The sequence below is a fragment of the Belonocnema kinseyi genome, chromosome 1 (assembly GCF_010883055.1).
Source record: "Belonocnema kinseyi isolate 2016_QV_RU_SX_M_011 chromosome 1, B_treatae_v1, whole genome shotgun sequence".
Classification (NCBI taxonomy): Eukaryota; Metazoa; Arthropoda; class Insecta; order Hymenoptera; family Cynipidae; genus Belonocnema; species Belonocnema kinseyi.
This window is the reverse complement of record NC_046657.1, coordinates 32,208,490-32,221,860: the sequence shown is the minus strand read 5'-3', so window position 1 is coordinate 32,221,860 and position 13,371 is coordinate 32,208,490. Positions and strand designations below refer to the sequence as shown.

Below are 13,371 nucleotides of genomic sequence, written 5' to 3'. Positions count from 1 at the left end.
TAGTCCTTTCCACCATCTCAGATTTTCGAATCGACCCTTTGTGATAACCGAATTTTCCTTTCTTGAATATCTATATTGACACTTCGAAATAATCAAGTCGACACTTTAAAAATGATCGAATCGCCTGTACGAATTGACTACGTCAAAATTCTGAGATAATCGAATTGACCATCAAATACGACCCAGTCGAATGTCTGAGAAAATCAGATCGACCATCTGAGATTTCCGATCCGACCCTTCACAATGATACGGTCAGCCAACTTCAGATGACCGAGAAGACGATCTGAGACAATCGAGACGTCTTTCTGAGATTGTCGATTTGGACGTCTTCTTTTTATTTTCTAGAGATAGCCGCTTTAGCCATATTCAAAAGCTGTCCTATAGTCGACCCTGCAATATGATCTGTCTGCACATTTATATGGACAAACAGACCTTCCATTTTTTTCCGTGATGCTTTAGAACAGCTGCTATTTAACTAATGAATCTTGCGAGTTCTACCTAAAGAACTGCTCCATGTCAATACTTACTTAATCGATGCCGATCGGTATTGCGATAGCGTCGGTTCTATACTCCCACCAATAAAATAAAAAATTGAATGAAGAGATTATGACATGAGTATTATGACATAAGTCGCCAGAAATTGAGGTTATAACCTTAATTACGGCAAATTATAATTTTTCGTGATGGACTGCCTAATCGCACATTTTTCAAATTACCAACAATAATGATAGTTGCATATTTTTCGGTGTATTTATCCGCATCCCAGTTTTCTAGTATATGTTAAATTAGATTCTAAAACAAGGAATCATCCGTCAATTAATAAAAATATAAGGTAAGTTTGGAAGCATCACGCCTGATAAAAAGGACGATATTGAAAAAAGATGGGACAGTATAAAAGAAAACACTAAAATTCCATATAAACAGTTTAATGAAGTTATCAATCTTTTTTTTCATTCTATTCACTTTCAATTGGATTGAACATTTTATTAACAAACATTTGGAACATCAATAAGATCTGTTCTCATAACATTCTTTCACATTATTTACTACGTAACACAGTGATTCGTTAAAATTAAAATTATACGAAATAGTAATTAGGAAAAATTAAAATTAGGGCATATGGTAATTCGGAAAAATTAAAATTAGGGTTAATAGTAATTCGGAATCATGAAAATGATGATGAATGGCAATTAAAAAAATTAAATGATGTAAAACAGTAATTCGGAAAAATTAAAATTTAAAAAAATTGTAATTGGGAAAAAGAAAAATTCGAGCAAAATTTAATTCAGAAAAATAAATATTGGCAAATTGTAATTCCGAAAAATAAAAATTAGGGCAAATAGCAATTCTGACGAATATGAGGTAAAATAGTGATTCTAAGAAATATAATTTAGCGGAAGTAGTAGTGCGCCCTGGCGGACCGAAGGAACCGAATGGAGCCTCTACAAAGTACCTGTTAAGACCCCATTCGGTCCCTATTTGGTTCCATTTTAAAAAACTCAAAAAAAAAACAGGAAAATCAAATTTTAAATTGTTGAAATTCGGATTCTACGTTAAAATTTGCATTAGAAACTCACGGAGTAATCGCAATACTTTTTGTTGCAGCGTTAAAAACTGTAAAAAATCAAATATCTGTCATTCACATTGGCCGAAGGCGCCTTCAACTGCATCTTCTTTTAGCAGCAGTTAATAAGCGTTCCATCGGTAACTTTAAGAATTTTGTCTGGATGCTAGTGCCACGCAGTGGAAACCTCAGATAACAACGCTGCGATGCAAGTTAGAGAGAAGTCTATTTTTAAACTTCGCGCACAACATACTACTTGAGATATTATGGATGCGCTTGAAGTCACCTTCAGTAGAAGTTAATGAAATTTTTTTACATTTTTAACGCTGCAAAAAAAGTATTGTGATTACTCCGTAAGTTTCTAATAGAAAATTTAACGTAGAATCCGAATTTCAACAGTTTAAAACTTGATCTTGCTATTTTTTTGGAGTTTTTTTAAAAAGGAACCGATTGGGGAACCAATAGGGTCTTTACGGGTACTTTGTAGAGGCTCCTTTCGGTTCCTTCGGTCCGCCAGGGCGGATAAATCAGAGAAGATAGAAATGGTAATTCAGAAAAAAGAAAAATTAGGGCGGCAATTCAGAAAATAAATAATAAGAGGATAGTAAAAGTTATGGCAAATATTAATTCGGAAAAATAATAATGAAGTCAAACCGTACTGGAAAAGTAAAAATTAGTGGAAATTGTTTTTTTTTCTCAAATGAATTTGAATTCTCAACGGAATTCTTTATACAAAAGATTTTCTGAAATGATTCATACTTTTCAAGTTATCTATATTCTACACAAAAAATGTCAATACACAGAAATGCAAAAAATACCACAAATCGGTATTTTTCTACAATGCTGTAATGATCCTAATATACCAAAAATAGTGAAAAATTTACTCAAAAATCTTTCTGTATAATGTAACTAAATTTACATTCAAAATTGCTATTTCACACCGAAATAGAACTACAAAACTTGATTATTGTCTATTTTGTTTCTGCAAACAAAAATTTCGTTTCTCCTTCATAAAAAAAATCGCTTTAATTTCAATAAAATTAATTTAAAAAGGGAATTCTTAATATTTTCATTTGAAGCCAAACAAGATGAGATTTTTTTTTCAATCAAAATTATACACTTCTTCGTAGACTTTCAGAAGTCATATAAATCATAGGCCACAAATCGAAACTTTTGTACAATTATAAAATTATCCTAATATCCCGGTCATATCCCGTATTGACTATTTTGTTTTATAAACAAAAATTTCATTGATATTTCCCCTCAGGGTCGTTGTAATCAGGCCCTAACCTCAAAATTGAATTGCCTCATTTTATTCCTTAAATACTAGAATCACATTTCTGTTATTTGGGTCTATATTCAGAGCGAAAAATTTACTAATTTTAATACTTTTTATGTAAAACTATTTTTTGGGATTCTAACGTGAGTATTTGAAAAAAAATTCTTTATTAATTCTAGTATTTATGGAGTATAAAATAAATCAAACCAATTTTGAGGTTAGGTCTTAGTTCCAATCGTGCTCTCCAAGCCTTCATGCATTTTCTTCTAAGAAGTGTCAAAAGTTACGCGAGAATAAAGATATCCGAAAACTGGCAACGGTCTGCGTTTGGTGGAAAACGAAGCTTTTCCCAATCATCCATTGCCTCACATTTATTTTGCGTTTGAGTGTGTGTGTCTCATCATTGACGTGGCGCCCTCAGTGGACGCGTACCCATACTTCGTCTCCAAATCGCCCAAAAACTTAGCTCCAAAAAAATGCGTAAAGGCCTGGAGTTTGATTTTAATGCCCTAAACTAAAAATTACTTCAGCGAATTTTAAAACCACTGGAATATATTTACAACAACCAAAATTAAAATCACATGTTTGGAAAAGTGAATTCCATAGTTGCACTCGAAGCATCAGGACTGGGACTTGAACTCGCCGAACTTAGAGTCTCTTCCTTTACTTTCAACCCCGTCTGATCCTTCTCCTTCATCTTATCCTTACCCTTCTTGTCCTTCTCCTTTCCATGTTTATGATCATGTTTATGTTTATGTTTATGCTTGTGTTTTTTCTTATCCTTCTTCTTCTTCTTGCCCTTGTTCCCCAAATCTCCCTTCCCTTTGTGATCCTCCTCCTGCTTAAACATACCTGGCTCGAAACCAACCGGACCTTCCGTTCCCATTATTCCCGGAAGTGATGCCGAATTATCACTATAATAATCCGACTTGACTTTCCCGTCATTTGAAAGCTCGGAACTCTCCTGGATCTTCACCCTCTTCACATCCGGGTTCTCCAAAACATTCACAGCTCCCGGAACTTCCTTATCAGGCGAGGCTTTCCTTTTCGCGGCCACAACTTCCGGCTCGGGTAAAATCTCCTTCAAAACCGCAGGCGGTTTCTCTCTTTCAGGAGTCACTTTTTTGGGTCTCATCAGCATCTCAAGTTCCTTGATCGGGAGACAAAGGGGTCGCTTTGATCCGTAGAGAGTGTAATAAAAATCAACCCAGTCGCATCTCAATTTCGCATCATGGGACAACTCATTATTGATCAACTCCCAAATCGTGTCAACCAATTCCGGCTTGTCTAAAGGATGCTTGTGAGCTCTCTCGAACGGAGGATTCTCGACCATGAGTCTCACCAACCGATGTCTCACTCCCGGATGTTTATCATGCTTAGCAAGATTGAGAAGAAACAACAAATCCTCCCATTTGCCATCCACTCTTGTAAAGTCAACCAAAGCTTCGAGAGCCGCAATCCTGATATCGATAAACTGTCCATAAGCCGCGTAGGCTCTAAATATATGAGGATTGCTCGGCAGATGTCCGAATTTCTGCAAAATCCTGATCACCTTGAGACAAGCAACACTGACCGTGTATTTATAACAAGGGAGTAGCTTCTCCAGATTTAAATTCCGCGTCACCTCTTCCAGAATTGCTTTCGTGTCGACCGAAAGCGACTCTGCAGTGATTGCAGTTCCTTGCTGGACGCTGATGACCGGCGTTACAGTCGCGCCCAAAGCTTCAATCAAGGCAGCACGATAGTAATTATCCGAGTAGCGGTTCTTGCTGTTGTCATTGTACTTGAAGAGATCCATCAAAAAGGCAAGCACTTCCGGCGGACAGATTCCATGTGCATTTCTCAAACCCGCCATCGCAACGGGAATGGTCTTCTGGAGAAAATAGTGCTGGAAATTCTGAAAGTTGTTCTGCTTGATGATTCTCCGGCAAGAAGCGGAACCATACAGTTTCCTGAAGATCGCTAACATTGCTGGCGGTCCCGCCCAGGTTGCTACCATCGCATTCGCTACTTTTGTCAGACAGTGCGCTGCTCTGAGTCGGACTTTGTAGTAGCAACTCTCGTTTTCTATCGTATCTGTCAGAGCCAGTCTCGTGGCGGGAGTCGCGTGATTCTGCAGAGCTGCGATAGCTTCAGTCTGTGCAGTCACGTCTCTCTCATGTCTGAGTTGATATTGCCACTGATAATCGGGCTGCTCAATCTGAACGGCCCGCATCAGCGTCATTTCGGGATCGACTCGAATCCACAAAACGGGGGAGTCGTCCATAGCCGAGAGATCCATGTCCACTTCCTCTCCAGTGCAAAGCGGGATCTTCTTCTTCTTGTTCCTTCTGCTTTTGCTGTGACACGTAATATCCGCCTTTGCGACTGTTCCTTCGATTTGCAAAGTGTGCTTGAAGGGTCCATCCAGTTCCTGAATGTTCACCAAGAGAGGACCAACATACTTTCTGATCCCTCGCTGATGAGCCGTATCCTGTCGAATCTCCAACTCGACAGTGTTCCTCTTTCTGTTAAAAACAAAGCTCAAATTGAACTTTGCGTGTCCTCCCGTTCGGACCCACTGATCAATAAAAACCGCCATATCTTTCCCAGTCACGGTGAAAATCGCCTTAGTGAAAACATTCGTGCTGATTAACATGTGCGACCACAAACCCGAATCAATCCTCTGCTGTGCTGCGTTAGCAGCCAAGGAGAGTTGCTTATTAAAAACCTGGAGCAGGAGTTCCTGTCCAATTCTGTGCTCCAACATTCGGATCACCAGATGCGCTTTTTTCCTCAAAACCTCGCTATACTTTGGCGACATCGTGTGGAGATTTCTAATCGGGAAATAAAATCCCGGATCGGGAGCTCGTGGCGCTGGAGCTGGGGTATTCGCAGCCATAGGAAGAGGCGCGGGCGGTTGTGAAGGATCGATAATAATCCCGCCAAACTGCTCCTCGTACTTGACGACTTCCTGAAGCTCGGATTGAATCCAGTCCCGGTACTCGTTGTTGCCGAAACACTTCTTCGCATAGAGCCCGGTCAGATAAGTCGAAATCCCTTTCGGCAACCAGGTGTCTGACCAATTCTGCATCGAGATGAAGCACCCGAAGAATTGCTCCGCAATCGCCTGCGCCATGGCCCGTTTCGTCAGGTAAACCTGGTCAATTATCGGCGAGGAATGAAGAAGATTCGTGTTTAGGATGCTCATTGTCGCGTAGGCGTTGATGTCCTCGTCGAGTTCGTCGACAAAGACCTGCTTGTAGCAGGAATAGGGGTAACGATTTGAGAGGGTTTCCTCGTAAAATTCAAACGCCTCGTGGACGTACTTCGCGGATACTTTCAAGGAGGGGAGAAGTTGCGGCAGGCAGAAGTGCGCGACTTCGTGCATGTTGGGGTCAACATAAACCTCGAAGGGTCCAACTGCCAGGGCGATGTTTGGGGCCGAAGCTGGTGTGTTTAGGACATAGTGGTAGGTTTTCCGTCGCATGTCGGGCGTATAGATTGTCTCGACGAGGTCGCCGCAGGAAACGGCGATCATGGAAACGTCGACGGTGAATTCGAGTTTCCAGGTGCAGGGTTCCGCGAACGAATCGATGCAGGGGAACCAGAGGCGGGAGGCATTTTCGTAACTGTAGGTGTACATGTGAGAGCCTCTTTCGGCGTGGGATCGCGTATCCTGGTCATTTTTTTTTGGAACCAGGGCGAAGTGAACACCACCCTCGGGATTCTCGAGAGTAAATTCGATCCCGATTCGGAGAGGGCGACCCTCGACGACCAGGTGATCTGGTTTTCGAGGAATTGGGATCACTAACTCACCTGAATTCGCGTCCGAATCGACTTTTTGAGCTGCCGCGAGGTGTAGTTTCGAAAAAGCTTCGAGCGATCGTCTGGAAAAAAGGAACATTTGTCGAAGATTTAACAGCTTCTTTGTCATTCGTCTGCTTGGTTGGAAATTTTGTTCTTTTGGATTGAAAATTCATATGTTTTGGTAGAAAGTGTACCTTTATTCATTGAAAATTTAAATACAATCAAACCTGGATTTAGTGATCCTTCATTTAATGTTTCCGAGAATTGACGCTGCGCGGTGGGGAATGGTGAAAGAAGCTGCGGGAGGATTTGCGGTGCTCACTCGAGCGTCACAAAACAGAGAGAGAATCAAGAAAGAGAAAAAACAGGAGGGAGACAAAATAGTTCCGAGACTCTGGATTTAATGTCACGCTCAATCCCAAAATTTACATTAAATCCAGGTTTGACTCTATTTGGTAAAAATTTAATTATTTTGTGGTATAGTTAAATTTTTAGTTAAAAAATTAATTTTTGAATTCAGAACATGGAATTTTTATAAAGAAATTAAATTTTCAATCATAAAAAGAATTTCAATTTAAAAGATTAGTTTTAACGAAGAATATTAATTTTCTACTGAAAATACTAATTTTCTACAAAAAAGATTAATTTTTAACAAAATGCATACATTTTAAACAAAATAGTAAGATTTCTAACCAATGAAATGAATTTTCAAGTCAAAGGATAATTCTTCAATCCAAATATTTTTTTTACAGATAGTTCAATTTTTGACCATAAAGGTGAATTTTAAACCAAGAAAATGAATTTTTTATCAAAAATGGAATAGATAAATTTTCAGTTAAAAAATTAAGTTTTTAATTTTGGAAAACAAATAATTAAAGATTCAATAATAAAAAATTTCCAATTAAAAAGGTTACTTTACAGCCAAGAAGATGAACTTTTAACAAAATAGTTGAGTTTTGAACCAAAAAAAAAATTAATTTTTCACCAAGTACTTGAATTTTGGTTAAATAACCAAGAATATTAATTCGTTAACAAAAATGGAATAGTTACATTTTTAGTTAAAAAGTAAATCTTTAATTTAAGAAAGCGTATTTTGAAAAAAATGAGTTTAATTAAAGTGATAAATCTTCAACAACAAAAAAAAAATTATTTACCGAATACTTGAATTTTTTACCATAAAGGTGGATTATGAACCAAGAAGAAATTGATCTTTTTAATTGGAATTTTTTATCCCTGAAAATTTAGGTACTTTATTAAAAATTCGCGTTCTTAAATTAAAATTTAATTTTATAACTAAAGTTTGACTATACTATTTTTGACAGAAGATTAATATTCTTGGTTATTTATCAAAAATTTGACTATTTGTTGAAAAATGAATGTTTTTGGTTCAAAATTCACTTTTGTGGTCGAAAATTCAGTATCTGATAAAAAATCAATTTCTTTGAAGAATCCTCATTTTACTTAAAAATTCATTTTTTTTCATTTAAATTTTTATACTTTAACTACTTTGTTAAAAATGTACCGTGTTGGTAGAAAATCAATCTTCTTAGTTGAAAATTCATACTTTCAATTCGAAATTTTGTTATGGTTTATTATCTATTTATTTTATTAGATATTCGTATTCTTAAATTAAATATTCATTTTTTAACTAAAAATGTATATGTTCAATTTTTGGTAGAAAATTAATATTCTTGTTTATTTATCGAAAATTCAACTATTTGGTGAAAAATTATTTTTTTGTTAAAAATTCATCATTTTACTTGATAATTAATTTATTTGGTTAAAAATTTAACTATATTGTTTAAAATTCAGGTATTTTGTTAAAAATTAATCTTTTTTGCTAGAAAATTAATATTCTTGGTTAAAATTGATCTTTTTAATTGGAAATTTTTTTAGGAATAAAAATTTAATTACTTTATTAAAAATTCGTGTTCTTAAATTAAAAATTTAACTATACCATTTTTGGCAAAAAATTAATGTTCTTGGTTATTTTTCGAAAATTCAACTATTTTTTGAAAAATTAATTTTTTCGGTTAAAGATTAATCGTTCTACTTGATTTTTTTCAACAATTAAAACTATTATTTGAAATTCATGTATTTTGTTAATAATTCATCTGATCTGGTAGAAAATCATTTTTCTTCAATGAAAATTCTCCTTTATGGTCAAAAATTTTAACTATTTGGTGAAAATATAATTTATCTTTTATATTTTATTTATATTGAAAATTTTTTTCATGGTTCAAAATTTAATTATTTTTTATTAAAAATCCGTATTCTTAAATTAAAAATTAATTTTTGAGCTGAAAATTGAATAGATAAATTTCCAGTTAAAAAAATAGTTTTTAATTTAAGAAAACGTATTTTTAATCAATACATTTTTTACCTAAAAGATTAATTTTTCACAAAATGGTTTAATTAAAAAAAAAAATTAGTTCAATTAAAAAATTTTGGTCAAAAATTCGACTTTCTACTAAAAAATTATTTGTTTGTTAAAAAACCAATTTACTTGGAAATTTATTTCTTCGATTAAAAATTTCACTATTTTTTCTTAATAATTCATCTTTTTGGTAAAAAATTAATCTTCTTGGTTGAAAATTGGTCTTTTTAGCTTGAAATTCTTCATGGTTGAAAATTTAATTATTTTATTACAAATTTCTTTTCTTAAATTAAAAATTAATTTTTAATCAGAAATTTCACTATTTCATTTTTGATAGAAAATGAATATTTTTGGCTAATTATCAAAAATTCAACTATTTGGTGAAAACATTTTTTTTTGTCTTAAAAATTCACCTTTTTGGTCAAAAAAATAAATATTTGATAAAAAAAATCTTTTTTTTTTATTTCAGATTCACAATTTTACTTGAAACTTCATTTTTTTTTGTAATTTAATTTTTTTTAATTTAACAATTTTGTTCCAAATTTATCTTTTGGGTCGTAAATTAATCTTCTTGATTAAAAATGTATGTGTTTAATTGTTGACAAATTTAATTATTTCGTTAAAAAAATCATCTTTGTTGTTTGAAAACACTACTGGGTTAAAATTTAATTATTTTTTTGAAAATTCATCTCGTTGATTAAAAATATAACTATTTGAATGAAATTTCTTTTTTTTTATAGTTGAAGTTTCAAGAAAATAATTGAATGTGAACCAAAAGAGCTGAATTATGTACAATAAAAATGTAATAGTTCATATTTCAACCAAGAAAAAATATATTTTTCATCAAAAAAGAAGAATGTTCGACAAAAAACATAAATTTTCAAACAAATAGATAAATCTTCAATTTATAAAAATTATTTTTCAACCAAAAATGGAAAAGTTAAATTTTCAACAACAAAACACGAGCAAAGAGGTAATTTCAAACCAAGAGGATTAGTTTTCTGTTAAAGAACATGAAATAAATTATCTTTTTCTGTTAAAAATTTATCTCATTGACTTATAAATTGAAGATTCATATATTTGTTTAAAAATTCATGTATTTTGTAGAAAATTCGTATTTTGTTAAAAAGTCATCTTTCTGGTTAATAATTTATTTTTTTTTTCATTAAAATTTTATTTTTTAGCCCATAGTTCACCTCTTTTTGGATAAAATTCGATTATTTCGTTACCAATTTAATTACTTTGTTGAAAATTCAACTATTTTATTAAAAATTCATTTTTGATGGAACATAAATTTTTGTTGCTGAAAATTCGTGTTTTTTTTTTACAGAGAACCAATCTTCTGTGTTTGAAATAACCTCTTTGTTGGTTAAAAATGTAAACTTTTGGTTAAAAAATATTATATATACAAAAATATAAACAAAAGTTAAATTTTCATTTTAAAAATTTAATTTTTTACCAAAATTGATTAATTTTTGACAACATACATGCAATTCCAATCATATAGTGCAATTTTTAACAAAAAAGATGGATTTGCAACAAAAGATTGTATAGTTAAATTTACAGTTAAAAAATTTAGTTTTAAATTTAAATAAAAAGAATTTTTAACAAAATGGTTCAAAACTAAAATATAAATTTTCAATCAAAAATATTAATTTTCTACCATAAAAGACAAGTTTTCAACTAAATACATGAATTTCAAACAAATTCTTAAATTTTTATCCAAAGAAATTAATTTTTGAGGAAAATATAATTAAATTTCCTACCAAAGAAATTAATTTTCACGGAAAAGATACAATTTTCAAACAAGAAGATTTACTTTCAACAAAAATGTCAAATATTCAACAAAGAGGCAGAAATCAATTTTACCAAATAGTTGAATTTTCGAAAAAAAGATGAATATTCAATCAAGAAGATAAATTTTCAACTAAAAAAGACGAATTTTCAAATAACAAATAAAAAATTTTCAACAAAAAAATGGAATATTTCAAGTTTGAATTAAAAATAACCAATGTTTAATTATAAATTTTAATTTTCGATTAAGAAAATAAAACTTAAAGAAAAAAAAACTCAACAAGGATTAATTTCCTAGAAAAAAAGATTAATCTTTAACAACATACATGAATTTTGAAGAAACTAGTTCAATTTTAACCAAATAAATAAATTTTCAATTGAAATGATAAATCTTCAAAAACGATAAAATTAATTTTTTACCAAATAGTTCAATTGTTGAACAAAAGGGTGAATTTTCAACCGAAAATTAAATGCTTAAATTTTTAATTCAAAATAAAGAACATTTAATTAAATATATAAACTTTTTACCAAGAAAATGAAATTTTTAACAACAAATGCATGAACTTTCAACAAAATAGTTACATTTTTAACTTAAAAAAAAATAATTTTTTACCAAGAAGGTGTATTTCCCAAGAAAAAGATTAATTTTCTACGAAAAAGATTAATTTTTAACAAAAATATTAAATTAAACAAAAACTATATTAAAAAAAATGAATTTTTCAGTAAAATATTGAATCAACAATAAAAAAATGATTTTTTTACTTAATAGTACTTTTTTCGACCATAAAGGTGAATTTTCTTCCGAAAAAAGATTAATTTTTAACCAAAGAAATGAATTTTTAAGTAATACTATGTATCTTTAAAAAATGAAAGCAATTTTTTTACCCGATAAGTTAAATTTTCGATAAATAACCGAGATTATTAATTGGTTCCAAAAATAGTAGAGTTCAATTTTCAGTTCAAAAATTAATTTTTAATTTAAGAACACGAATTTTTAATTAAATAATTAAATTTTTCACTATAAAAAAAGTTTCCAATTAAAAAGATAAATTTTCAACCAAGAAGATTAATTTTACACCAAAAAGATGAATTTTTAACAAAATAATTCAATTTAAAAAAAATTAATTTTCAAGTAAAATGATGAATCTACAATAAAAAAAAACTTATTTTTTTTACCAAATAGTTATTTTTTAACCCAAAAAGATTAATTTTTAATAAAATATATAATATTTTAACCAAATAGTTGAATGTTTTTAACAATCAAAAATATTAATTTTCAACCCAGAAGATTAATTTTCTACCAAAAAGATGAATTTTTGACCAAATATTTTAATGTTGTTGAACCTGTTTGGTTGATAATTAATTTTTTTATCTGTTAAAAATTCAACTATTTCGTTGAAAATTCTTATATTTTGTTAAAAAAATAATATTTTTGGTAGAAAATTCAACTTTATGGTGAAAAAAATAACTATTTGGTAAAAAATTGCAGATTTGTTTTTTTTGTTGTAAAGAACTACCTTTTTTGTTGTTATAACTTTAACAAAACTTCAATTTTAAATTTTAAATATGTAAGTTTGTGCGAAAATTGAATAATTTGTAACAAAATACCTGAATTTTCAACGAAATAATTGAATAAAAAAAATTGATTTGAAACAAAAAAAAGGAATAGTTCGAATTTCAGTTAAAAAATGTAGTTTTAAATTTAAATAAAAAGAATTTTTAACAAAATAGTTCAACTTTCAACAAAAATATCAACTTATAACCAAAAATATAAATTGTCAATTAAGATGATTCATTTTCTATGAAAAAAGACACATTTTTAACTAGATACACGAATTTGGAAAACTAGTTAAATTTTTAACCGAAAAAATTAATTTGTCACCAAATAGTTGAATTTTCGATAAATCATCAAGAATAATAATTTTTTAAACCAAATAGAATAGTTAAATTTTCAACCATAAAAAATTTTTAGAAAAATTTTAGAAAGTAAATGAATTTTTACAAAATGGTTGAATTCTAAAGAAAAAATTTATAATTTTCATGTAAAACGATTAATCTTCAATCAGAAAAATTATTTTTTTTACCATGCAATTGAATTTTCGACCATAAAGGTGAATTTTCAACCCAGAAGATTAATTTTTTACAAAAAAAGATGTATTTTTTTAACTAAATGGTTCAATTTTAAACAAACAAAAAAAATAATTTTCAAGTAAAATGATTAATCTTCAACTATAAAAAATTAATTAGTTATTAAATAGTTGCATTTTTAAAACAGTAGAATAATTTTCTATAAAAAAATATTAATTTTTAACAAAATACATGAATTTTGAACAAACTAGTTACATTTAAATAGTTGAACTTTCTATGAATAACCAAGAAGAATAATTTTTTATCAAAAATGAAAGAGTTACATTTTGAATTCCTAAAATGAGCGAGCTTCCAGGGCTTCCGTTTCCTCTTACCATAAAAAAAATGCATTTTCCACGATATTGAAAACAATGTTCGTTTTTTACTGTCCCTTTTCAGGATCACCCGTTTGGCTCTGCCCTACTCCCTTGCTTTCCCTTA

General features: G+C 30.6%; 1 protein-coding gene across 1 annotated transcript in view; it reads right to left on the bottom strand.

Moving 5' to 3' along the window:
* Positions 1-2,646: 2,646 nt before the first annotated feature.
* LOC117171599 (transcription initiation factor TFIID subunit 2) overlaps positions 2,647-13,371 on the bottom strand; it is a 17,963-nt gene continuing 7,238 nt past the window's right edge. Inside the window, exon 4 of the mRNA XM_033359048.1 lies at positions 2,647-6,712. Within this exon, the coding sequence (XP_033214939.1) occupies positions 3,421-6,712 (3,292 nt within the window). The 3' untranslated portion in view covers positions 2,647-3,420. The remainder of the gene's footprint in view (positions 6,713-13,371) is intronic.